Raw genomic sequence first — 27,247 nt, 5'->3', positions numbered from 1 at the left:
GGCACTATACCAGCCCAGTTAGCCCTGCAGGGTGTCCCAGTTAAACACATCATGTCCTGTCTACAGGGCAATCCAGCAAAGACTGCATTACAAAGTCGAGTAACAGAAAGAAGAGACTAAAGTCCCTGGAGGCCTAGGGAATTCCAGATGTAGACCTTGGTGAAGGGAACATGCTCTATCCGAGATACACAGGGCTCCTCTGGGACAAGAAGGAGGTGGTTAGGCTGCAGAGGAAACATCACAAGGCTTCCAGGTCTGTACTGGGGCTACGAAAGGGACTTAACACTTACCTCAGATGCAGAAGACATTATAATCAGCCAGGGCCTGCTCCTCTGCAACAGGACAAGAGAGACTTCAGTTATCCTCGCACAGAGCCAAGCGCAAACAGCCAGACAGTCCCGGCACCCCATGGTTCCACACTCACCTGGATGGTAGTAGTCATAGACCCTGACATGGCCTGGCTTCAGGTTGGTCACCCCAACCTCCCGCTCCAGATGCAGAACACAGGTCTCAGACTTATGGCTCAGCTGGGGAAGAAAAGCAAACGACAGTTCACTTACGAGCTGTTCTTTTTATTCCTCACCCAAATTTGATCCTACTGACAGACAACAGCGGCTCTGTTGAGTCAAAGGCAGGGCTTCAGATGAATCTTGAATATCCTGCTCTGCTAGCCCAGTCCTTGATTCCCCACACAACCCTGCCACTGTCCTCCACTCCTGCAGCATCTCTTAGTACAACACACACACACCTTGTCCAAGTAGAGGGCAACACCTCCTTGTGTTTTCTCAGTTCTTCTCACAGGGTGCCAATGCTGCAGCTAGGACAGGACAGCAGAGGAAGCAACTTAGTTGGGTCTTTTGAAAATCAAGTGTGAGGCATCCCAAAAAAGGTTTATCTAAGCGTAACTGGGCAGGTTCTCATTCACTCACTTCCAAACTAATTTTGGGCTTTTAGCCCTTCAAGCTGATCTCCCTGCAGGACCACTCAGCTCCTGCAAAACCCGAGGACAGGAACCTAGGCTACTTAGCTGTCAAGGATATGAATTAGGCCAGAAGGATCACCATCCTCAAGGCACAAAGAGTAAGTGTTCGTGTTTGTTGTGTGGCAGAGGGGAAGGCATGGTGAGATTGCTCAAGAGACAGGCAACACTTTCCTCCAGACATGCAACCTCCCCCTCTCCTTGGGCATGGACAGTCCCACTGCCACCACATCACCATCCTAATTCCAGGCTTCTTACAGATATCCCGGATCCTGGAGCCAGGACAAATCCAGACAGTAGGGATACCTCCACGATCACCATGTTGGAAATGGATCTCTTCCCAGTGTACCTGGAGGAAAAGGCCAAAATGAGAGTCTCTCCCAGCTTCACCTTCCCTCTACCATCACACCCTGTGTGCAGAACCCTGAGCCAGGCAGCCCAGCCAGGACCGGGCTGCTCCCTCTCGCAGAGGGCAGATGATGGCTGTGCTGCTCCAAGTATCCCCAATCTGAGGTGACTACTTGCACTCCTCTCCCGAGCCAGAACCAAAGCCCTCAGAAACATTTCCCCTTCCCCAGAGACACTTAGATCCTTCCTTCTCCATCTGCCATCTGGACCTTCTGCTGGAACAGCCTGGTGTCTCCATTGCAGCCAAGAAGCACCCCACAGCTCTCCAGCCGTGCCTGGCTTTCCTTCCCAAGTGGAGCTGTGCCTTTATAGTCACCTGACATTGACATAGACAGTAACAGAGTGTACATCATCCTTCGTGCAATTGACTGGCTCAGTTTCCACTTGCACTGCAAAGGATGTGGAGACCTCCGGGGAGGGCGTGTTGTACCTCAGCACCATCTGCAGGGAGAGACAAAAAGACACGGATAACCAGTTCAATATCATCTATCATAGCTTTGTTTTCACTGACTGATCTTCAAGATATGGACTCCAGACAGTTCCTGGATAAACCATATGCAGTGAGCACACTCATCCCAGTACTCGAAATAAAGGTCACTCAGATTGGAAGCCTTCCATGATCCCTCTAGCTGGGGCTCCTTCTCCTTGCCCTTCTCTGTAGTGAGACCACTGTGCAAGATTTCCATCTTCCAATACCCTGAGAAGCATGGAAGCCACCACTGTCCTCATATTCAGACACACGTCTCGAGTCTCCTACAGCACACAGGTTTATTGCATTGCCAACAGGCTGTGATTAAAACCCAGTTAATGCACATTTCTTTGCACAGAGAAGCAACGGAGACTTTTGGCTTTGATAAGATGATGAGCAAAGGGTTGTCACAGCAGGGTCTGTGGGAAGGGGGCAACCTACCTGGGTAAATACACAACAGCTGCCGTGGGCCTGCACCAAGAACTTTCCCGGGACTTCTGTCAGTGCCGCCTCCTGCACCAACAGCCGGTTCCGGTAGGAGACTTGGAACTTCCTCCCAAAGCCTCTCTGGGACCTCACCCTCACTTCTGCAACCCCTTTTGTGCTGTGCGTCAGGGCTGCATACTTAGCCAAGGCCTGCAAAGCGACTACTGTGTCCTGAAAAGGAAGAAACAATTATATTTGCACGTTTCCTCTGCAGCTCTGAGATCCAAAGACACTTGAACCTGCCGTCATGAGGACCTCTGTATAACCAGGGCTCCTCTCCTCAAAGCCCTCATGCTGTTATTTTCACACTTGCATATATTGCGCAGAGGTTCTCTCTCAAGCAACATCCCCTTCTTTGGCCACGAGTTACCTGTGTCGAGGCAAACCCTCCATAGGCATTCTGCTGCCTGGTGAGCCAGGCCACGATGCCAGACGCTGTCGTGAGATCAGACGCTGTGCTGTTTGGCTTGGAGAGCAGGGCAAGGAGGACGTAGGCTGTCAACTCCACATCCACAGACCGTGGCTCTGACCAAGGGCTGGTGCTGGGTCTGGGCTTGGCTGGGGTCTGACTCCAGTAGATCTGCCCGCCTGGGAAAGGAAGGGAGTAAATGACATGGAGGGATGTCAGGAAAGAAACCCTGAGGCCTAGGAATCACAGTGGTGTGTGTTTGCAAAGACCACTTAGTAAATATGTCGTGGCTGGGTCATCACGTCACTGGGTGAACTGCAGTCCCGTGCATTTTCCAATACCCAACACTCGGAATCATGGAATCACAGAATTTCAGAGTTGGAAGGGACCTCTAGAGATCATCCAGTCCAACTCCCCTGCCAAAGCAGGGTTGCCCAGAGCACATCACTCAGGACTGCATCCAGGCGGGGCTTGAAGATCTCCAGAGAAGGGGACTCCACCACCTCCCTGGGCAGCCTGTTCCAGGGCTCTGCCACCCTCACCATAACTCCATATTACGCATTTAACTAACTCCATATTATGCATTTAAAGACCCATTTACCAAATGGGCAAAAACTAATATGCCAGTAATCTGCATACACGTTACCTCCCAGATCTCCAACTTCTCTATTGCCGTGTTTGCCTGGTCCACTAACTACCTGATCCTAGCCAGCTACCCGCTAGCCAGTCCTGGGGGTTAGGGACTAACTAGAAGTGGGGCAGCGTGCCAGCTCGCTTCCCTCTCTGCCACTTCGCAGTCCTGCCGAAGAAAGCCCAACTTCTCCTTCGGGTATTAGAAAAATATGGGAGGTTTGAAGGAAATCAGCACGCACCCTACAGTATTGCCAGCACGTACTTTGAGTTCATAGATTGGCTGTCTAAAAAGTCTCTTTGGACACAATTTAAGACCTGAAGGGTAAGGACCATAGTCCTTCCAGGTTGCATGTAACCGAGGGCTCAGAAAGGTTGCTTGTCCCTTCTCTGATGTTCACCTTGCACTGAGATTCCCGTACCTGTTCTGATCGCCTTTCGATCAAGCGTATCAAGTAGCTCTTGTGTGCGTTGAGAGTCCTTAGCCAGGGCAAAGGTGTAGGCCAGCAGGGCCTGGGTGTAAGTGCTGGCAGCTTTGGGAACGGAAGGAGCGATGCAGCCCAGAGCCTTGCGCACCACTGTACTCTACAGAGAAGAGTTGCATGGATGTTGGTCACACACAAGCACACGTTGAGGCAGGCAAACACCGAGGTACACAAGCAGAAGGATGCATCAGCGTATGCCAGCACAGAAAGTATCCCGTACAGTCACCCAGGTGTCTCTGTGCTTGAGCCTGCACTCTGTATCAGTGCAGCACCAGAAAGCAGTGTCTCCAGCCCTTGGTGCAAGGTGCTTGATACGCACCCCCTGAGCTAATCACAGGTTTCAACTGTGCTTTCTCAGTGAAATGAACACCTTTACTGCTGGAATAACACCCCATGTCATATCTTCCAAGTGCAAACACAACAAGAGCAACAATACACAACTGCAAATGCTTACACTCAGCCTGCTGACCAAGGTTACTGGGTTCAATTCACCTCTATGGTGCCTTAGAAGGTCACTGGGATTTCCAGTCTCCCCTGGAACACCAGCACTGCTGTTGGCAGGGGACGGCAAACCTACTGGTCTCAGCAGCATTGTATTCCAGCATTCAGCTACGCTATTCCAAACATGAACCAAAGGCTCACAGTGGTTGCCTGTCCTATATTTGTGCATCTACAGCACTATGTGGTTTCCCCTCTTCTACTGGTTAACTTAAAACAAGGATCCCACAAGGGCTACATTTAAAACTTACTCTGACATGCAACATGCTCCTCACCTCCTTCCCTTCTACAAAAGAGAAAAGGTAACACCTGTGTCATCTCGTGCTCTCTAGATGGTGGAGCAGTATTGCTAGATGCAGCCACCAAATCTTAGGAATGCTCATAGTATCTACTCATGGAGTACCAAAAGTTCCAAGGATCCAGATGATGCTTTTTGGTTGATCTCTTGTTAAAGCTCAGCAGAAGCAGTAAGCTAAGCTTCCATCACTTCAAAAGTCCTACTTTTCTATTTGCCCTTAAATGTAACTGCAAGCAGCACAATAACCTTTGTATTCTGTAACTGAATAGACATAAGTAGGAATTACATCACATTTGTGAATTTGTTCAGATGCCCCTTTATTATTCTTTTTCCTTCTTAAATCTCTGACTCTCCCAGACAGTTAGAATGGAGATAACATCACTAGTGTTTGTACAACTACCAAACTTCAAGTGAAAACGCTTGACGTACTACTACCTGTGAAGTGTGACTGTTATCCTACATCTTAGTACCTTGCCTAGGAACAGTCTGACAGGTATTATAACCCATCTGGCTCTGGTGTCTTCTGGTGAAACCAGCACAAGACCTGAGAGTGCCACTCTACTGGAAGTGTTTTCACACTCAGTGTGCTCATCCCACTGTTGACAACAGCAGTCCTACCTGCATGCTCTACAGAAGATTTTAGCTTCCCTAACGCTGAAAGGGAGCAGTCACGAGCCAGCTAAGAAACTGCTCCTCTACAACACACCATTTGTTTCTGCTGTCGACATTAACAATCTCTTTTGTTTCAAGAGATCAATTTCCAACGCAGAGTTGGGAAAGAGGACTGTTCATCTCCGCCTAGACTTTTTTGTCATACAAACCATGCTTTAACAGGAGTTCATTCAGAACACTGTAGAATATCTCCAGCCTTTTCCCTCCATTTTATCCCCTAATGACTTTCATGAGCCTTTTAGGTATGCTTGTAAGGGAAAGTAGGATCTGTTCTGAACATCTTGAGTGCACTAGCCCTTGCAGGATGTCCTCAAACTCCCTCCCAGGATTTTGACCTCCAGTGATTGTGTATTCTTTGTAAAAACATTTATAATCCACTCAAGGATACTCTTCTGGCTGCTACGACAAGCTTTGTGTTTCCCACCTCATCTGCCAACAGACTTACTCAGCAAATTCCTTCACTGCAGTTAGGATAACTACTGTGAGACTTGTATTTTTACTTATTTGATGTTACTTGTGAGGGTCTTTCATTGTCATGATTATTTTATCTAAAAACAATTGTTTATTTATGCATGTGTGTCCAATTGAATAACCGTCTGGTTACTTTCACAACAACAAATCTTCTGATGCAACAAATCATTCCTCACTCCATGGACAAGCCTTTCTGAGCTAATAACACTGTTGTCATCTTCTCTGGAGCATGAGGAATTTATGAAGTCTCCTTCCTTGTGGTAGCCTAGATTTTCTCATCGCTGTCAGAGCACTAAGTCCCCCTCTGCGAATTCATTCCGGACAGAGTGGCTTCCACCAGCTCATCATGCAAATTGCTTTGATGAAGTAAAAAAAAAAAATCCTTTCAGGATTTTACTTATGGATTTGGAGCACAGTCTGGTCTCTTCTCAGATTTGCTTTCCTTCCCAAATGACAAAACTGGTTCTTAAGACCTACAATAAATTCTTAGTTGATTTTCTACTAGGATGAAGGTGCTTGTCCTTTTGTTTCCTCCTGCTGCAGAGCACAGTACGTCAAACATTTGTCATCCAGTTTCATGAATAGCCTCCTCAACAAAAGTCAGCCAAAACTCAGACAGTTCATAGAATTACTAAATTATAGAATAACTCAGATTGTGAGGGACCTCAGAAGGTCTCTAATCCAACCTCCAAAGCAGGGTTAGCTATGAGATCAGACCAGGTTGCTCAGGGTTTTATCCAGTCAGGTCTTGAAAATGTCCAATGATGGGGACAACTAAACGTCTCTAGGCAACCTGTTCCAATACTTAATTGTCCTTATGGTGAAAAAGGGTCACCTAAATGATATCTGTTGCCAGAAAGAAGGTTAATTTCCATTTGTCTCACATTTTTCCATAAGCCCATTGCTTTCAATTGCAATGAAAAGTACTGTTCTTTCACTTACTTTTCTTATTTCCAGAGAATTTTGCTTCTCAAAGTCTATAGCAATATCATTTCTCCATCAAGCTGACTATATTTTTTTAACTGCCAGCACCACAGAGTAATTAGTTATGAACTTTAGCATTTCTAACAATTCCCTCTTGTTATTACTTAGGTGTGCAATTCCAACTGCCCTGCTTCATAACATGTATCTCACTATAGCATCCCTTTCTCAAACTTCCACTCTCTGGGAAGCTAAAGCAGATTACAAATGTCATTATGGCTATTTACTTGACTGTGGGAGCAGCCACAACAACCTCTTCTCCCTAACTACTCACCACTACCTCTCAGCTATGTATAGTACAAAGGGTCGCAATGGGGTGGGAGGGGAACGAGGAGCAGGAATGAGCAGCCAAAGCCTGGGAAATGGGCGTGGTATATAGCCGTGAACTCCAATGGCTCCCTGTAGCCTAACCTCACCTTCTCCCCTGCCAGCGGTGTCCTCCTCAAGGGGTAGTTGAGACTTTTTCCTGAGAAGTGATAAGTTCTTCCTCCCCCAGCCTATTACTTTGTTCACAAGTTTCTCCCAGACGCTCTGTTGCCTGCCCCAGTGACACCACTAAGGTCTTCAAGATTCAGATCTTAAGGGAAGAGCATGGCAAAGAATCCAAATATTTACCTCTGGTGTCTCTCCTGCCTCCAAGTACGCAGCAGTGATGTAGGCAGCCAAGGGGACTTCCCCATCCACACCTCCCTACAAAAAGTATAAACATCCAAAAAGCTGGGAAAGTCAATACACAAAGACCTGAAACATTTCAGTAAAGGTCCCACCTATCTCTGTCTTGCTCCCACACAAGAAAGCAGAACAACACAGGAAAGTGAACTAAAACAGTTACCAATAGACTTGGCAAGAACTGCTTTGAGATGTCCTTCAAGGTGCTCTGGCTCCTACCTTCATGGCTGTGTGGAAAAGTTGGCCCACGTTTCTGAAGCAACCGTTGGGAAGCTGGTGGAACTCCAGCCAGGTGAGAGCGTCTTGGATGGTCCTGTTGTCCAGGAAAATGTATGGCTTGGCTTGGACAAAGCATTTAACCACAAATGCAGTCAGCCTGGTTGGGAAGAGAAGAGAAAAAAGAAATGAGAGGGAAGAGAGAAGCAGAAAGAGACGAAGTGAACGAGAGAAAGGGAAGAATGGGTGGAAATAAAAAAATCTAAGTAGAAGCTGAGGAAGAAGAGAAAAAGCGGGAGTTTGAAACTGGTTTGAAAACTCTCCTCACCTATTGCTCTGCTATTCCTTGTTTGCTAGTCCAAGGACAGTTCATCCCAAGGATAGCTGCATACCCCTGGGGTGTCCTAGCCTGCAAAGCATCTGGAACACTTTTGGTCCAATAGGACAGAAAGGATTCAGTGTTGGAAGCAGAAAGCTGCCTACCTCTAGGCTGCTTGATATCAGGTAGGCAGCAGGAATAGAGTCCAGGGCTTACCAAGTATTACCGTATTCATCCTTGGTACCAAATTCACTGTAGGAACCATCAGGGTGTTGATACTGCAGCTGTATCTGGTACCCTGGGAAGCAGGATAGGACATTAGTGCTCAGAATAGTACTTGGAATGAAATCACTGGACAGGGAATAGGGGTGATGTTAACATCGTTAAGCAGTCGAGTGCTCTGGAGGAAAGAGGAGTAGGCAACCATTGACAGGTTGAACAGAGGGGAAGGCAGAGGAGAAAGGTGGGTCTGCTGTACTTGCCCTTGCGCAGGAATCCTGTTGCCCGCTCCTTGATCTCAGGGGTCAGCTGCCTCGTCTTCTCCAGGTACTGCAGCACATAGACAATGGGGGCAAACAGCACCATGTTCTGCTCCCCACAGCTGTGGGGCATCTGCACCAGGTGGTCCAGGTTCTGCAGTGCTGTCCCCATGAGGTCACCTGGAACAGAGCATAGGCACCCTTACCACCTCCCGGGCAGAAGGCTTGGGGATCCATCTCCTCCTACCAGTTCCCAGCAGTGTGCCAGGCAAGACAGCCCCAGCACAGCAGTGAGAGGGCACCTCTGTCCCGCAAGCTTATTAGTTCCACTGTGCCCTCTATACAGGCTGTACACATTCCCACCCTGGCAGGGGGAGCCTGTAAACAGAAAACCTTCTCCCTTGCTGAGTGTTTTACTTATCTGGAACCAGGAAATGCAGCACACACATGGGAAGAACAAGGCAGTGGAGCCTCAGAAACCTCGGACAGGGTATGGGGGGTTCTGGGTTAGGGCTTTCTTAGGGCTAAACTCAGAGATACGGCATTTGGAAAGGCATCATCATAGCTGAATTCCTTACCAGTGACTGAGATGGAGGCTCTGACTGAACCTTCAACCACATTTGGAGGCAGCATGAGAGATACAGAGTCCTGTGCTGGATTCCCTGACGCCAGCAGGGTAAGGTGTGCGGGGAGGACAAAAAGAAAGAGATTCTGATGAAAACGGCCTTCAAAATCCCCAGAAACTGCTCCAGACCGTTCTGTGCTAACACCCAATTTTCCGTCACAGAGGTTGCAGGTCTCCTCAAAAACCTCCTCCCATTCCACTCTCAACTCCCTCTGTCCACCTCATTATGACTGTGCTATCCTAACAGCCTTCCTTCTAAAGAGGTTGACAGGATCGTGTCCTGGAAACCCTCTGTGGTCAAAGCCTCCTGCTTTTCTCTACATTAGTTACACCATCTCATTTCAGATTTCAGTTACAGGCATGTCTTCTCAATGTGCCTCATGCTTTCAAAATCTGCTAAGGGCCCCATCGTACACCATAAAATTCAAGAGAGGTGCAGCAATCCTAAGTCATGTCCTCCAGCCTCACCATGTTCTGTAGTCCAGTTTTATTACCACAGGTGAAAAAGGCCTCAAGCTGCCACATTAGTACAGGGATGCTGATGTTAAAAGATTGGACCTCCCCACATCCTTACCCAGGGGAAGCTCTAGCTGCCACCACAATTACAATACGCTTCTGTAGCTTGGTCATGTCGACAGAGAAAATACTTCAACAAGTGGAAAGACCCAGGAGGTGGTTAGGCAGGAAGGGGTGGATGAGCAAGGTGAAATCTCTCTACCTTTTTTGGGACACAGGATGGAGCTGTGAGCCTTTTCTACCAACACTCCCTCTGGCTGTTGAAGCACATAAAAGTAGCATTATAATGAGCACACAGCAGAGAAACAGGATTACGAGTGGATTAGAAATAGATAGGGACAAAATCCTGGTTTAGGCTGGAGAGTCAGCTGGGGTGACATCGTTATCACATAAAAATGTAAATTATTGCCAATCATTTTCATTTCAGATAAGAAAACAGCATGCATTTTCAGAATACCTTAACTTCTGAATGTCTGTGAAACTGATGCTGTAAGTTTCATCAGAGAGCTCAGGAGTGAGGACATAAAGGAGTGTATGTATTTAAAGTTTTCCATGGTATGAAGTGGAGGATATCCCTCTACGTCCCACATCCATCAGCCCTCAAGGTTGGGCCCAGCTCAGGCCCTGAGACTCTACTTACGCATCTTGAATAGCAAGAGGTAACACCCAAAATTAACTTGCACAAAATCTGGGAATTGCACAAAGCCCACTTTTATGTCTGTGTCAGTGAAATTCAGTGAAACAGAAGAGCTTGTCTGACCCGGACTAGAAGGGGTTTGGTGATCGTGTCTTTCTGTCCTTGGTTTGGAGTGAATGGTATCTCTTTGCCACAGAGCTCTTCGGTGGCCACAGCCTCTGTGCTGAGGGTGATGTTTGTGAGCCCTGAAAATAACACATATTTAGTTCAGTTAAACATCTTCTCAGGAAGCACTTCCCATTAATATGATAGAAGTCACCTGCTGACAACGAAAAATTGGATTAGAGCTCTATATGATTCCGTATCTTCTAGCGCAGACTTGAGAGTGATTATGACCTTATTGAGGAATGCAAACGAGTACTCTCTGGTTATCAGGGTAAACAACTCCTCACTGCATGTCAGCTCTTAGAAAACATCCCCACCTTGGTCCCACCTCTTCCCAATTCCATTCCACCCCCACCCCCAGCTCCGTCCTTCTCACCCAGTTGCTCAGCTGTGACAGTCCACTGAAAGGTCTTAGCTTCACTGGCACATAAGCAGCTGCTGTAGACACAGCCTTCACACGGCTTCAGCTGGAAGTGTGCAAACTCTTCCAGGGTCACTCGGATCTGAAGGGGCAGCAGGGATGGCAGATGATGACAACATAAGCATCACAGGCCATAGATTTCAGCCATCTCCTACCTACCCATACCGTGCTTTTCTTGCAGAGCCTAACAGGGCTTGCCTACCTTCATGCATCGCTGCAGGTAGTTGAAGACTGTGGCCTTCAAGATGAAGGTCTCACCCTGGATCACAGAAGACGGCAGTGTGAGCTCCACAAGAAAGGGCTTGAAAACAAGCAGACTGGAGGCTGGAGCAAGTCCAAAGCCATTACGTCCTGTGCAGAACATCTCTGCTTTCCATTTTGTGATGGTGTTAGGCACAGTGACAGTGACATTCTTGTTCCCGCTGGGACTGAGGAGAAGGAGACAACAACAGACGCATTTAACTGTATCTTGCTGTACGCAGCACCAGGTCACCTGGTCTGCACCATTCTCTCCAGTGCACCCCATCACCTAACCCCAGTCTAACCCCTAACCTCTGCTGTACTTATAGCCTTTGTAGGGTTACAAGTAGGTCCTTACAGAAGCAGGGACCCCTGCCTCAGATGCTTATATCAACAGAATGTTTTTGACAACAGGTTACATGGCTGCAAGATGCCATCAATCACACTCAGTGCTTTTCTCAGACAGCGCTTGCCCCTTGTACATCTAAAAATGCTTTATAGATGTCACCAGTTTTATACTTCTTGGTCCAGGGCTGGAGAACGAGACACCAGAAGAGCAACAACGCTGGCTCAACATCAGTAGAACTTAGCAAAAGAGACAGATCCAGCCATTCACCTTCCTGTGAGACACTGACAGCTTAAAGTCCAACATGAAGACAGGGCAGAGACTTGGCTTGTGCCCACATCACAACTTGTGAGAGCAGCAGACTGTTCTGTGGCTGTTATGAAACAGCCCTAGCTAAAGCTTATGATATTATTTGACTCCCAATAACTGGACACATTCACTTTTGCCAGGCACAATACAGGAAGGCAACGCGCACAACACAGAGACTTTTGGTTGCACAGATCAGGCTGGTGGACAAATCACTCAGGAGATACCTGCTGCTAGTGAGTGAAGAGATGGATGTAGCTGGAAGGACAGTGGAGGTGGGAGAGGGCAGACATGGCGGGGGTGGGGGGCATCTAGCCCGAGCAGACTCCAGTCTCCAGACACCAGACAAGAAATTCTTAAAAGTCAGAGATGAAAAATCTCCAACAGCTCCCTCAGCAGACCCTGTCTCACAGGACACAGTTCCCAGTCCTGTGAAGGAATTCTGTGGAAATCGGCTTCCCCTGCGTGCCAGGATATATCCTGTGAGCACAGTTTGGGAAACGCCAGCCCACAGAGCCTACCACAAGCAGAGCGCAGGCAGTAAACCAAGCCGGTTTGCTGCACTGCACCTGCTTTCCTATCTTCCCATGACAGCCACCTCCCATGGATGGACAATACTTCTGTACAATCATCTAGTACTGGAAAATACATTCGATGCAGCCATAAGCTGTGAGGGGAAATGGCCTGACAGGTATGAGCCTCATGACATATGTCCTTAGACCTCTTCCTCAGCAGCTTATGATGTAAATCCAGTTGTATCTGATGCCATTTCCAGCCATGCTAAGCCACCCAGACTAGACCCACACTGCTCAGCTTACTCACCCCACAGAATACAAATTCCATATCCAGGTTTTGGGGAAATGCTTGTGTACTTTCTCTTCAGCTGAAGAAACAGGTGAAAACATAGTGGGCTGATAGGTAGATGTCAGATGCTCTACTGGAAATAACAAAGACCCAGTCACCACAGGGTCCTCAGGCTTTAGAGCAGGTCCTCCTGGTTTAGAGCAGAAGGGCTCCAGCCCAGCTCCAGCTGCAGGTCATCAAGTCAGCTCTTGGGAAGCATGGCACTGGAACAGAAGGTGCTATCCCAAATTTTAAAAACTCCTGCCTCATTTCAAACAACAGAGGTGCTGTGGGCCTTACTTGCATTTGTAGGCAGGGCAACTATTCCCTCACCTCAGAGATAAGATTGGGATCCAGACAGCTCACTAACAATTCAGAGCCAGAAGCCATGAGCCCCAAGAGCACAACAGGTTTAGAGCCAGGGAACACTCTTGCTCCTCCATTTGCAGTTACAGCAAGTACTGCCTCTTAGCTCAAACCCAGGATTGCTTTCACTTGAAAGACTGAGCATCCCATGGAAGAAGAAACAGTTGGCAAATGCTTACTGTTATATTCTTTATGGGGCTGGGCAAACATCAACATGGGCCTGGAAGTAAACACTGCCGTTTCCTGAAGCATAGTTGTCGATGGAGTGGTTGGACACACTGTGGGTTTCCTGATATTAGTGTTGGACATAATTTTCAACCCCATTTCCTGTAGGAAAAAAAAAAAAGAACTGATGCACCAGAAGCTTGTCTTCTCTCTGCTCTCTGCCCTGTGCCTTCTTGTCCCCTCACGCAGTGGGGACTTGGCTTTCCTCTGCCTTGGAAAAGTATTTTCTTGCTTCTTTTTAAGAGGACATTATTCAGATCTTCAGCAATGGGCAAACAAGGTCTTCTGAGCTAATTCATCTGGATCTGGCCCGAGTCGGCCACATTTATTCTTTTTCAAACACATCATCATTTAGGTACTATGCCTTCTCAGCCTGCAGAGTGCAATTGCTCCTGCTATGGAGATTAAATAAACTATGGGAAATCCAATTAAAGTAACCAATCGTTCTTGGCATCCTGAATCACACAACCAAAGCACAGTAACCACACAAAAATTTCTGCTTGGTCAACAATTTCAAATCGCTCATTCAAATAGCGAGTGAGTTACAAGGGTCTAAACTGGACCTGTTCCCTCTACTGTCTAGCTGCCTCCCCAGGGGGCCACACTTCCCTCAGTTCATGAATTATCCCAACCCACCAAATCAACCATTTTTACCCTGAATGCTGTAAACACATCAGGCTCATCAGAATTTGGGAACCCGCATGAATGATCATCTTCAGACACTTGGTGAGGATACCTGGAGTTATAAACAGATGGGAAGAGCCCATAGATCTGGGAAAGCAACAAAAAAATATAAATCAGCACAAATAAAACCTGGCATTCCCTTCCTGTCTTACATCCAAGGCCTGTTTGAATTGCTTCTGGCTACCATGCATGAATGCATGACAGAAAGCCCAGGCTCACTGTCACTCTTCCCTGGCTCTCCTCTGATAGAGCCAATAGAAGCTGCTGAAATGAACATGAGACAGAACAAGAGAAGTTGATTTACCACCAGTGCACTGAGTGATGTTCAACCTCTTTCTTCATGCATGCCCCCTAACCCTTACCCCAGCCACACTGAGAGCACTGGCGATCCCTCTGGGCCGTGCTTTGGGTTCCTTGGGAGACCACCTCTGCACAGCTGGGATGGCCTGTCTGTCTCTCTGTCTCCCTCTCCATGTCAGTAGAAGGCAAGGGAAGAACTCAGAGCAGGCTCACTCACCAAGGAGTTGCTAAGCTCTTTTCCTGGCTTGAGCAAAAGGTCAGTCTGATCCACAGTCCAGACAGCACACGTGGACCCAGGAGATGCCAGCAGGTGGAGACCAACCTCTGAATCAGGAAGGGTCTTGGGCGTTGAGAAGCCCAGCTCCACCTGAACAGGACGAATGCAGGCAATAGGTGAGTGACATTTCTGCTGCAGGCCTACCATTTCCTGAACGGGGAAGGGACCTACGGGAAGAGAGTTTCCAAGGACTTGCCTTGGATGGAAACCTGAGGGATCTCCCAAGGACCCCCAGAAGGTATTTAAAAAAACATCACATTGAGGTTCCAATAGGAAAGATGACAGAGGGGGAGCTATCGTTGTGTGTAGCTGGAGACATTCCCGCGTCAGAACACGGCGCTACCTTTAGCCAGCAAACCAGCCAGCCATCTTCACACACCTCACAGAGCTGTCTTTCTGCTCCTTTGGGAGCCCCAGGTCAAAAATAAGCCTAATCCTTATTTCCAGGCTCTTTGTGGGGTTGGTCTCAGTTTCCTATTCTTGCTTTAATCTGACTGTCTGTGGCAGATGAAGAGCTGTGGAGCAGGGGTAATGCCAGTCCTCAAAAGTCCATCTTTGGAGTGGAAGACAGCCAAGAAAGCAGATTCCCATAGATGTCACAGTGACCACAAGAGCTCAGCCCTTTCTGGATCACAGAATCACGTGGGGTTGAAGGGACCTCTGGAGATCATCTAGTCCAACCCCCTGCCAGAGCAAGTCCACCCAGAGCAGGTTGCACAGGAACATGTCCAGGCAGGTTTTGAATGTCTCCAGAGAAGGAGACTCCACCACCTCCCTGGGCAGCCTCTTCCAGGGCTCTGCCACCCTCAAAGTAAGGAAGTTCCTTCTCATGTTTAAAATCCAGGTTTTCTATCAGCCACTTTCAGCTCTATTCCCAACACCACATACAAACAAGCTGAAGTGTCTGCTGCAGCAGCAGAGCAGCCTTGAGCTCTCTTGGGAATCCCACTAACAACCTGTGCTGGGATGTGATCCTATAGGGTTGCCGTTGTTACAAAATCCTATGGAGACAGACACCGATTTTCTGCCTTTCCCAAACATTGCAGCAGCCCCCACAACGCTCAGCACATACCTGCTCCATACATCACAGCACACTTCACCATTCATACACTGCAGTTCACGTGATCCCACACAGGATCAGCCACACAGGGCTACACATATTAGGTATTCCTCAGTCTCTTCTTCCATTGCAGTAGACGCATACACTCTCACACATTTAGTCATGGCCTTGGGCACAAAACCTACCTTATTTCTGAAGCACATAGAGACACTGAAGATGGCAGAATCGGCAATGATTTTTCCATTAGGGAAGATAAGATAAACAACAAGTCTTGGAGCTGGGGCATAGATCGAGCTGAAGGTAAGAGGGATGGAGAAGAAGCCTTTCATCACTAGATGGAGGAGAGAGGGAAGAAAAGAAAGTAGATTTGGTAGTGGAAATGGACTCTGATCAGCTTTTGCCAGTCTGCATGTGCCTGCTTAATTCCTTTCCTCAAGTCTTTCAGGACCAAGGAGATTTCTGGAGACCACTGAAACAATCAGCACATCTCTGGATCTGGTATTCCAGACCAGCAAAAGACTCTTCCTGGTTCTGTTCGCTGCCTCAAGGAGATTAAGCAGCTCTTTGGAGTTCAGGCTTAGCTCCACAAAGAGTGAGAGTTTCAGACATCTTTCAAAGCCTCCCATCACCAAACTTCTCCCATCCCATCCCCAAAGAGGTGACCTTTTTCCCAAAGCACTTATAATTTCGGTTAAAAAAAAAAAAGAAAAAGAGCTGGAGAAGCAGACAGCACCTGCCAAAATTATAAGCTGTGGCATCCTAACTACTCAAAGATTATTTGTAGACACAATTGCAAACTAAAGTGCGAGAGTTTTGACAGAGGGTAAGGCTATAGCTTCATGCTGCTTGCAGGGACAGCTTGCTATACATGAAACAGGGGAGAGCACTTACTTCTTGGCAGCCCAACCCAAACAGTCTTCTGACCTGCATGGACTATCCCTCTTTTCCCTGTGACCTAGGGAAGAATACAGAAAGGGAAAGAAGGAATGCCAGTCACATAGTCCTTCAGATCACTACGCAGACCAAAATACCCCTGAATCTGGAGATTAAATGGTGGTGGGGTGGGCGGGATATGAGCTTTACTCACTCTCAAGTAGCAGGGAGAGTTCAGGGGATCAAGAGATTTGGGGGAGGACAGGTAAAGCCAATACCTGCCCAGTACCTGTGCAGAGCCCAAAAGAAAGGTGTTGCCTTTCTTGCTATTACTGAAGCCCCAGAATTGAAACCAGGATCCAGCCCCGTGATGGCCGGATGAGCTACCTGTCCTGGGCTGAGCCAAATCTATCAGAAGCCTGATATTTGATCCGTAGGAGATCCTGATCTTGTGCCTTGAGCCATCACCCAGTAGCACTTCCCCAGAAACTCACAAAGTAGGAGAAAATGACACGCTTGGGCCCGTGTTCCAGGTCCTCCTGGTAAATTTTGAAGTCCACCTGGACAGCCTGCTTTTCACCACAGGGCATCGTTTCTGGTACGCGGACAATAGAGAGAAAACTCCTGCTGGTGCTGTAGAATGGACGTATGAAATGAGAGGCTGGCTGGTAACTCAAATCAACTGTCCCAGCCTCTTTATCCAAATCTTGATGCAGGACATTTGCCTGGTGAGACAAAAAAAAACCAAACTTGGAGTTAATTTCTCTAGTTAAGCAAGTCAGCTGCAAATCACCCTAGCTGCGGCTTGGTAAGAAACTCAGATCAGGTCTGAGCAACACCATAGCACAGGTCTCTGTGTGGAGGGTTCATGAGGAAAGCAACTGGGATCTGGAGAATAAGCTCTCAGAGGGAGCCAAGACCCAGAATACGCTGAGGTGTTTCAGGTTTGAATTACTGTCCTTCAGGAAGGAACAGGGGAGATGTCTGTGGGGCAGTAAATAGCTCTGAGGTGCATGCGTACCCCCGCCAACAAGACAGATCCTTCCTCACTTACTTCCAGCAAGGCCAAGGTGCTGTTCCAAGCAGTCGTGTTCAGGCTAAATGAAGCTGTCCCAGAGTGCCCCGTGATGTACTTCTGCTTAAACTGCTGCTCACCCCAGCTTAGTATGAGGATGACTTCTTTGTGCTTCAGTGCCTTGCCTTGGTAGTCAATGACTTTAATCTGAGAACATCATGGTGAGCAAGAGAAGTGCAGAAGGCTCTAATCAGCAGACAGAATCTCCAAGTCAGGAGCCGCGTTTCCGAAGACAGCAAGGTCACCCTTCCAGTCCCTAACAATACTATAAACACTGCTACTGATGACCCCCTGTTATCGCTTGCACTACTGTGTTCATTCACCCCCATGCTCTCTACCCCTTCACAGCAGAAGGCCTTCCAGCTGCTGCTATTCACAGAATCACAGAATGGTTAGAGTTGGAAGGGACCTTAAAGATCATCGAGTTCCAACCCCCCTGCCATGGGCAGGGACACCTCCACTAGAGCAGGTTGCTCAAAGCCCCGTCCAGCCTGGCCTTGAGCACTTCCAGGGATGGGGCAGCCACAGCTTCCCTGGGCAACCTGTTCCAGTGCTTCACCACCCTCACAGGAAAGAATTTCCTCCTAATATCTAATCTAAATCTCCCCTCTTCCAATTTAAAACTGTTACCCCTTGTCCTGTCACTACACTTCCTGACAAAGAGTCCCTCTCCGGCTCTCCTGTAGCTCCCCACATATGGATCCCCTTAGCTGCTGCTACTCAAGGCTTATTTGGCAAATGGCAGTCTTGGGTGTTATTCGCACTTTTGACAATTCAAGAGTTTTGTCTCTGGGAGTCATTCATGCCCTCCCAAGCCCCTGGCTGGAGGTGAGGTCGGAAGAGACAGCAGGTAACAGTTGCTGTGAAAGCATTGCTCACGCTGTCCCCTCCAAAGGACTGTAACTGGGAATTACCTTCCCTCTGTACATCTCTCCAGTGTGGTAGTAAGGATTCACATCATCAAACAAGGCCATCCCGCCAATCTTGGAGATGAGTAATTTGTGGGAAGCATTGACCTGTATCTCTGAATGAAAGCAGCAAGACAGAAACATAAGGGAGGGAGCAAGGAAGCCAAGCACCCCTCAGCAATCTCCCTGCTGAGCGACCCACTGATGCACGTGTTCAGCTGCACACACATTTCATACCAGAGATGATCTCCCCAGGGCTCTGGGTATCTTCTAGCCCTTAGAGAGGTCCCTAAGCTTCACCATCTGAGACTGCAGGCGCTCAGAGCGAGTGTGTCACGCCACCGGGAATCGGTGGCTCTCTCTGTATCTGTGAGGTTAGATGGCAGGCCCCAACGGCCTCAGAAAGCTCAGAGCCCTGCCTAGCCTGAAAGTCTCCGGTGTTCTCGGTATGATTAGTGCATCACCACATGCCTCTTCCCAGCCACCAGCCGTTTCCAGAGTTACCTGTGCCATCCTCCACCAGCAGGGCCTCCGCAACTATGCTGTCCTGATAGTACCGAAAATCTTGACTGAAGGAAGACAGACTCACGTTTGTGAAGAAGCAACCCATCTCATCTGTCTGAAAGCACAAAGAGAAGAAACAAGGTCTGAGCAAGGCACTTAGGTTAGAAATTACCCCAATGGGGCAGAAACAGCAGTGCAGAATCCCTGCTTTCAGGGAGCTTGCCTTTTGACATAGCAGTCCAGGATGCGGAACAGGCACATGATGCACACCTGGTCATAGTCACCAGGCACAGTTACTAAGAGGCAGCACCAGCAGGCAACTGGCCAAGCAGCCAAAGCCACGGGGTAACATCACTATTGTTTCGGCTAAAGCCCCCAGCAACTTTGCCTTACCCTGGGGCTGAGCACAAATGCCTCTGAATACAGCTCAGCTCCTGCTAGGCATCTCACCTGGTTGTTGAACTCCTGACAGAGATCGGGTTTAAAAGCATTGGGCAGGAATGGGGCTATCTTCTGACAAAGGCTCACGTGAAACAGCCCCTGGACGCCTTTCCCATAGGTGTATCTGTTTGGGGAAGCAGGGAAAAGAAGAGACAGTCACACGCAGTGAGAGAACGCAGGGCTTGCTTTGCATCACCCCAGAGACCACTTATTGACGGATATTCACAGTACAGCACAAGAGTGGCAGCCACACGGCAGGCCCAGGAGCCCTGACCCAGTCAGTAGGGTCAGGCCAGGGCACTGCAGCGATGGGAGATCGAGGGATCTGTGATACAGTTAGTGCTGAACTAATCTATTCCGGGAAAACAGAATGTTGTAGGTGCTGACTCAGCATAGAGCTCTGCACTTCATATCAGCATCACCTGCAATAAGCCCAGGATATGCTGAAGGCACGCATCATCTTATGAGCAGAAGCATGGGTGATTAAGAAAGTGCTCTTCATTAAGACAGCACCTTTACATGAGGCTGTTAACCCTGGTGTTGTCCTTGTACTGTACATGGGGCAATTCCTTTTTGCCTTTTTCTAGTTTCGTCCAGAGCATAACCTGGAAAAGCTTCCCTTCATTTCCCATGAGTTTGTTCCATAAGGAGACGAACGCCAAACATCTGCCACGTTCTGCCCCACAAATGGCTGCTTATCAAAGGATAGGTTGTTCCCCCAGGTTTTGTGTGTAGAGACTTGTGGTATGTTTTTAGAAAAGGGTCATTAGAATACCAGAAGGATAGTTATAAAGGGGTTTTTTTTTTGTGTTGCATCTGGGCATAAACAACTGCTGTGGAAGATTCTGGCCTCCTGTAACTGAAAGGTAGTAAACTTCTCCTGAGCTCCTCATGGTTACCTAGCCATCTTGTGCTCAACAGGCCAGAAATTAACACAGGGTCATCCATCCAAGCAGAATCCTCACCTGCCACATACCCGGAGCGGGAAGGTTTTATCGAGCATGTAAATCTGATTTGGCGCCTCAAAGATCACTTCAAATTTTGGTAGCACTGGAAGGACAAAACAGACAATTGTAGGACACTGTGGCCAGGGACAGCCTTTCCAGAAAATCAACATGAAGATAGATTATGGTGGAATAAGAGCCAGGAAATGAAGAAGGAAGGTGGTAAAAAGGAGAAAGGGAAGATTTCCATTGTTTCTTTGACAGATATGTGCGTAGTCCCTGGTTGATTGCTCCTTCCCAAACTAAAACCCAAACATGTCCACGTCCTTGCACTTCTGACAGCTGTTGAAACTGAAAGAAGACTAGACTAACTACACAGTTAATTAGGGAATGAAAGAGACGTGGGATGGCACTGGATTTCATACTCTCTGGAAAAGCCATCCCAAATGACCTTGTTTTGGCTGACGCAGAGATCTGCAGGCATCAGTTGCATCAAAGGTCTGGGGCTATGCACAACACTCCTCTCACACACTGGCACAGGGTCCCAAATCAGTCTCTCTCCTGAGCCTCAGCTCAGACTCTTTTCTATGACACGCTATTACTTTTCCCATTTGCTCCCAGGATGGTTATCATGGAATAAACACCCAGCTTCCCAACCAAGAGTGTGAGGTCCTCTCTGTAGGTCAGACATATCCCCCACATGCTCATACCATACTCCTCAACGGAGAAGCTGCCGTACGCTTGTGCATTGGTTACGTTGATGACGTATGTCCCCAGCAGAGGCTCATCACTTAGCTGGAAGGACAGATCTGCAATGCCGTCTTCGGGAACTACATTCAGCCACTGCTCTATCCGGTTGTTCTTAGGGTCCTACACCCACAAGAGAGGAAGAAACAGTTGTTCCAGCATCTCACTGATCCACACTCCATAGAAATTGAGCTTCAGGATTTCAGTGCTGCAGACTACCAGGTTCTATATCTAAGGAATGAAGTTTGGTGTAGGCTAGTTAAGAAACTTTGAAGACAATATAATGCTCAGATGCTGCTCACATCATCTGAGCATTATATTGTCTTCAAAGTTTCTCACAGCATCTCAGCTCACAGCATCTGAGTCTCCTTTTACACCTCTCTAAATTCTGATTTCAAGGAAAGATCCTTCACCGTTCTAATCTTTTTGGTAAAGGTCCAAGTTGATCTGTCTATATTCTTGTAAGTCTAGAACAACTCAGATCTTTCCTGAAGTAACTGGGAGCATAACCTCAAGTGCACAAAACAGAAGCTGTAGGGAGTATGTTAGTTTAGGAAATCTTGAAGTTCTACCATTCCACTCACAGGTCTGTAAAATCTATCAGGAACTGAATACGAATAGCCTAGTGAAATGGCTGCTGTCAAGATTACTGTAATACCAGATTTCAGCATCACTCACCTGGAGAAACAGGGAAATCTGGGGGGAAAAAAGGCAAAAACATTAGAAGACAGAAACACATGCCAGCAACACACACAAGGTACTTCAGATGCAGACCATCTTCTGAAGGACATGAAACTAAAGACTTGGAAATGTAGAGCACTGACAACGGTATAAAGTAAAACAAGTGTCACCAAAAAGGAGAAATACTGGGTGGGTCTGCTACAGTAAGGTCTGAAGAAAAGGAAAGCAAAAGCCGATCTGGAGGTCAACCAGCACTTGTTAATGACTTCCTGGCAGAGTCTTCTATCAGGAAAACTCACTGCCAAAACACACCTAGCTCTGCCTCAGCTGCAGTCTTAAGGGGGTTATAGAGGTACAGGATCACGTAGTTTGGAAGGAACCTCTGGAGGTCATTAGTCCAACACACTGCTGAAGCATGTCTTAGAGCAGATTGCTCATAGCCTTCTCCAGTTGAGTTTTGAACATCTCCAAGGATGAAAATGCCTTTTCTGGGCACCTGTTTCAGTATCTGATCATCGTCACAATGAAAAAGTTTTTCCTATTGTCTGATCAGAATTTTCCACGTTCTGACTTGTAGGAGCCAGACTGAGCATCCCTCCCCACCACACGTCCAGAAAAACCCAACCTGCAAACTATCCACTCCCCACATGACACCATCACATCAGGAATCAGAATGTCCCATGCCTGTGCTTGCATGGCCATTTTACCAAGATAAGCAAGAAACATGTAAACTTCTGCCATTTTCCTGAGTTACTAACTTTTACTTGAGTTACTATCCTCCTCCTCAGGCCTGGCCCAGGGACGAATGTGGAAAAGTTGCAGCTTCAGCAGATGAGATGAGTAGAAAGGAAGTAGGGTCTATGCATGGAGCAGGGCTGCCTTTTCCACCGCCCTCGAGGGATGGCTTACCGAATCATTGAGTGCAACAAAGTCCTCATCCAGAGTCACAACGCGAAATTTCACTGAAGGCAAAAGGAAATCGGGAAATATATTTATTGGATTTCAGTTCTTCCCTACAGACCCCTGCTCTACCTGTTTCTCCAGCTCCTGTCTCCATTCTATACATATTTGTGGTAACACCTGATGCAGACATGACCACATGTAAGATACCATGGACAATGGCCTACTGCCTCCTGCAACTTCAGTCACCACAAGTTGGACACTGAAAACATCTCATCAGCAAGAGATATCATCTCAAAGCCTTCTGCTAGGGCTGTCTGTGAATTTCAGTCAATCACAGGCTTTCTGTAGAGTGTTACCAGCAGAGAGCCTACAGCCCATGGTTGGTCCCACTTGCATCTCTCACCTGTCTGCCCTGGTTGATAGAAGGGCTTGTCTGTTTGGATGAAGGTGCCACTGCTTGCCTTACGGATCAGGACCTTTTTCTTCTCCTCGATACTGACCCCTTCACCTGTGATGATCAGTTTGACAGTGGCAATCTCCTCTGCGCCATCAGCTGGAGGTGCAACCTGTACAGACCGAGAGAGGAGAGCATGCAGGCCCCAGGTAATCTTCTGGAGGCCCTGAGCAGGAATTGAGAGTAACTGGAAGAACTAAATAGTTCACCTCCACTGTTCTAGGACATGCCCTCCAATATCTGGATCCAGATCACATTCAGATCTCACTCCATGACAGTAGGAGGCCCTGCATGTCATGGAATCTGTCCTTTTTCCCAATGGCTAAAGAATTTTGCCTCTGATGACAAGCAGGTGCCTGACACCTCAAGGGTCTTCAGGCTTAGTCAGGAAGATGGACAGATGCCAGAAAGGTGGGAGATGGTAGCACAGACTCAAAGGAGAGAGACTGAGCTGTAGCACAGCCTCAAATGCTAGGCCTTCAGAACTGCCCAGCATGTACAAGTAAGAAAGCAAGATTAGAAAAGACAAGCAAAGGGTCTTCCTGACTCCAGCAGCCAAAGACCCCAGCAGCCTCAGACAAAATACACTGTATAACAGAAGGTATACTGTTTAGGCATGTCTGCCTTATTCCACATCTTTGTTAAATTCTCACTAACAATTAATCATCTCTAAGATGCTGTTTAAAAATAACAAGCACATCCATTTCCATCCAACTGCTCTTCAGTAACTCCTAAGAGCTGAGCTGCTGCCTGACGTAGGGTCCTACAGAAACTGCAGTATGCCATGTAAACCACCATTTCCCCAAACTTTAGCTGTGGAGCTGCAAAAGTCCTGCAGAAAATCATGGAATCACGGAATTGTCAGAGTTGGAAGGGACCTCTAGAGATCATCTAGTCCAACTCCCCTGCCAAAGCAGGGTTGCCCAGAGCACATCACTCAGGACTGCATCCAGGCGGGTCTTGAAGATCTCCAGAGAAGGGGACTCCACACCCTTCCTGGGCAGCCTGTTCCAGGGCTCTGGCACCCTCACCGGAAAGAAGTTCTTCCTCATATTTGAATGGAACTTCCCATGTTCCAGCTTGTGCCCGTTGCCCCTCGTCCTGTCACTGGGAACCACTGAAAAGAGTCCAGCTCCATCCTCCCTCAACCCACCCTTTAGGTACTTGTAAACATAGATAAGGTCTCCCCTCAGCCTTCTCTTCTCCAGGCTAAAGAGCCCCAGCTCTCTCAGCCTTTCCTCATCAGGGAGATGCTCCAATCCCTTAACCATCTTAGTTGCCCGATGCTGGACTCTCTCCAGTAGTTCCCTGTCTCTCTTGAACTGGGGAGCCCAGAACTGGATGCAGTATTCCAGTTGTGGCCTCACCAGTGCAGAGAAGAGGGGGAGAATGACCTCCCTCCAGCTACTGGCCACACTCTTCCCTACGCAGCCCAGGATCCCATTGGCCTCTTGGCCACAAGGGCACATTGCTGGCTCATGGATAGTTTACTATCCACCAGGACCCCCAGAGCCTTCTCCTCAGAAGTGCTTTCCAGCAGATCCACCCCCAACCTATATTGGTGCCTGGGGTTCTTCTACACTTGCCCTTGTTGAACCTCATTAGGTTCGAGAAGAACTAAAGCTGCTTCATCTGGTCTGGGATGGAAGAGAAGGAAACATGTGGGTTCTTCTTATGTATCCAGAAGTGTGGTAGATTACAACAAATGTAACTTCAATTTAAAAATTAGATTCAGAAGGGGAATTCAGTGCTGACCAACAGATACTCTGCTGGGCTACATATCCCAAGGCACCACCCACTCCTCTTCCCAGCAGGCTCACTCTAAGGCAAAGTAGACCCTGTCTGTGTCATCCCTGGTTAGGGAGTAATACAAGGGATTTACAGTTCCTGAAAGGAAAATCAGCGATGGCATTTGCCTGGGGTGGCTCACCCAGAACTTCTTGCACATGAAAGTCTTCTCCTTCTGGATGGTTTCTTGCACTAAGAGCTCACGTCCTGCAGAGCGCTCTAGGACCAGATTCACTTTAAGTTTTGTTTCATAACAGGTGATATGGAGGCAGACAACTTGGGTGGATGGGTAGCGGAGATCTGCAGGGATCACCACCAGGTAATGTCTGGAGCAGAGGAAAGAAGACATCAGAGGTGGCATCAGGTTAAGGGCTCAGAGATGCAAAATTGCTTCCCTGCAGTGGCTCACTACTGCAGAATTCCTCAACAATGTGCCATGGCTGCAATCAATATTCAAATGCAACAGTGAACCCAGGGAAGCGATTGCTTCACTGACAACTTGAGAAATAGATTCTGCTTGATTATCCTAAGTACAGCCCTATAATCTACTTCAAACCCTTTACTCCAGTCATCTTCTGAACTTCCGAAAACCATCCCTTGCAGTCTTCAGAAGTGGCCTCATAACCTTGCAGTCTATACACCAGTGAGTTGATCTGGCATGGCAACTGGAGAAGCAAACATCCTTGGGCCTAAGGTCTGACTTGGAAGCCTCCCAAAAAAGGTAGCTTGTATTTTAACTCACAGGAGTCAATCTAATGCACGGTAGGCCAGGCAAATGACTCAGCTACTCTCTGGGGTGATCTGATAGAGCAGGAAGCAGGAGAGCTGACAGCACGGAATGTGGTCCATCTTAGACTGAGACCTAAAAAGAGGTTAAGCATCACTCACAGTTGGTGGAAAGCAGCTGCAACGTGGAACAGAAGGCTGAGGAGGACAGCTATCCTCATCTTGGAGGCTCTTGCTGCCCAGTCTCCAATGGACCTCTTCCTCTGAAATCACTGAGGCTGGTTTTAGAGGGGTAATTTCTTTCTAGCACAGCCTAAATGAAGAAGTGGGATGCGGGGAGGTGCCAGTCTCTCCCCACCTTTTCCTCTCTCCTGAGATTATAGGCAGGCAGCAGTAAGGATGGGTGTACTGCGCTGAGTGCCCCTTAGCCAATAGCAGCTGCTTTGGCTGCCATCCACCAGTTCAGAACATCCCCTCCTGCAAGGCTGCCATGGAGACCATCTGACCAGATGGACTTTTCATGGAGAAAAAAAAAAAAAACAAAAAAAAAACCAACCAAAAAACCAAAACAAACAAACAACAAAAAAAAACCAAACCCCAACAGAGAGAACTGTGCTGATCAGTGACCCAGGCCAGGTCCTGATCACTTGTCACTTGTGTCCCTTTGTTTCAGCTGGAAATGGATTGCTGCTGTGCAGCCAGCAGCAAGAGCTCGCCCCAGCGCACCACAGCAGGCAGTGTTGTCATTCAGGACAGGGGCTCAGCAGCTCTGGATCACATCACAGGGACGTGGATCTCCTTAGGCTGTTTGGCTTGAGAATGGGAGCCAACCCTTGCACGTGCACAAGGAAGCACTGTAGCAACACTACCACCAGCCAGCAACCACTAACGACTTCTGCCTTTTCCTTCCCTGTATACAATGAGGGAAATGGAAATATATACTGACCAACAGTGGTCTCCACCAGCTCCCTGCAACGGCCGTTAGCAACGGCACCATTCGCAAGGAGAGGGTCTCAGGAACTGGTTCCTGTTCCCCCATTGTTCATGTCTGGGTCTGAAAGGTCAACAGTACAGGGATACAGCCTTTTGGCTCTGTTTTTGAATCCGAGGCTCGGGTTAAAACTCAGAAATTAAACACGTGGGACATCTTCTAGCACTGATGACAACCTGCACAGCAGGGTAGACAATCGCGCTGTTTAACCAGCCCAGCCTCCAGAAAAGCACAGTCACCATGTGAACTGCCTGTCATGAGCAGTACACGGATTGCATTAAACTCTCCAACAACATCTGAGGTTTGTATGAGACAGCATTAGCTAACCCAGGCTGAAACGTACCAGGGACTGCCCTAATAATACAAACAGCTATGGTTCTGTGCCCAGAAATATTTCCCAGCACTCTGTAACAGTGCTGATGCAGCCCAAGCTTTCCATATCTGGGTCCCAACACGGTCTTACTTAAGCAGGCAGTTGGGATCTTTCTGTCTGATAAAATCAGGTTCCAGGATGCCTAGACATTTCCAGCTGACTTGGGATCCTGTTCCCAAGGCTCTCTATACTCTTTTTCCAGCTAGGGATGGGAAGACTGATCTCCATTTTACCTCTATCACTGAGCCTCACTAGAAAAACCATGCACCATGGGAGCTATACATTATGTACAGGAGCTGATAGAGCTACCATTGCCTTTGTCTCGAGTGACTGTTTCACGGCTTAACTGATGGAGATAA

General features: G+C 47.9%; 1 protein-coding gene across 1 annotated transcript; it reads right to left on the bottom strand.

The window, feature by feature from the left end:
- Positions 1-291: 291 nt before the first annotated feature.
- On the bottom strand, positions 292-25,745 carry LOC141468205 (alpha-2-macroglobulin-like protein 1). Its single transcript, XM_074153121.1, has 35 exons — positions 25,687-25,745; positions 24,941-25,124; positions 22,960-23,122; positions 22,563-22,615; positions 21,651-21,668; positions 20,936-21,095; positions 20,247-20,331; positions 19,291-19,405; positions 18,841-18,955; positions 18,343-18,452; positions 17,408-17,575; positions 16,848-17,078; positions 16,372-16,435; positions 15,666-15,811; positions 14,361-14,510; positions 13,814-13,930; positions 13,114-13,261; positions 12,548-12,662; positions 11,036-11,261; positions 10,789-10,915; positions 10,371-10,492; positions 9,813-9,867; positions 9,048-9,131; positions 8,473-8,649; positions 8,207-8,288; positions 7,675-7,831; positions 7,402-7,476; positions 3,804-3,966; positions 2,713-2,930; positions 2,298-2,513; positions 1,704-1,828; positions 1,238-1,328; positions 749-817; positions 421-527; positions 292-352 (listed from the first exon to the last, which is right to left on the bottom strand). Exons 1-35 carry the CDS (start codon positions 25,743-25,745, stop codon positions 292-294), a joined length of 4,356 nt encoding a protein of 1,451 aa, XP_074009222.1.
- Positions 25,746-27,247: the final 1,502 nt, after the last annotated feature.

The sequence above is a fragment of the Numenius arquata genome, chromosome 1 (genome assembly GCF_964106895.1).
Source record: "Numenius arquata chromosome 1, bNumArq3.hap1.1, whole genome shotgun sequence".
Taxonomy (NCBI): domain Eukaryota; kingdom Metazoa; phylum Chordata; class Aves; order Charadriiformes; family Scolopacidae; genus Numenius; species Numenius arquata.
Note: the sequence above shows the minus strand (reverse complement) of the source record. Positions and strands in the feature narration are given on the sequence as shown.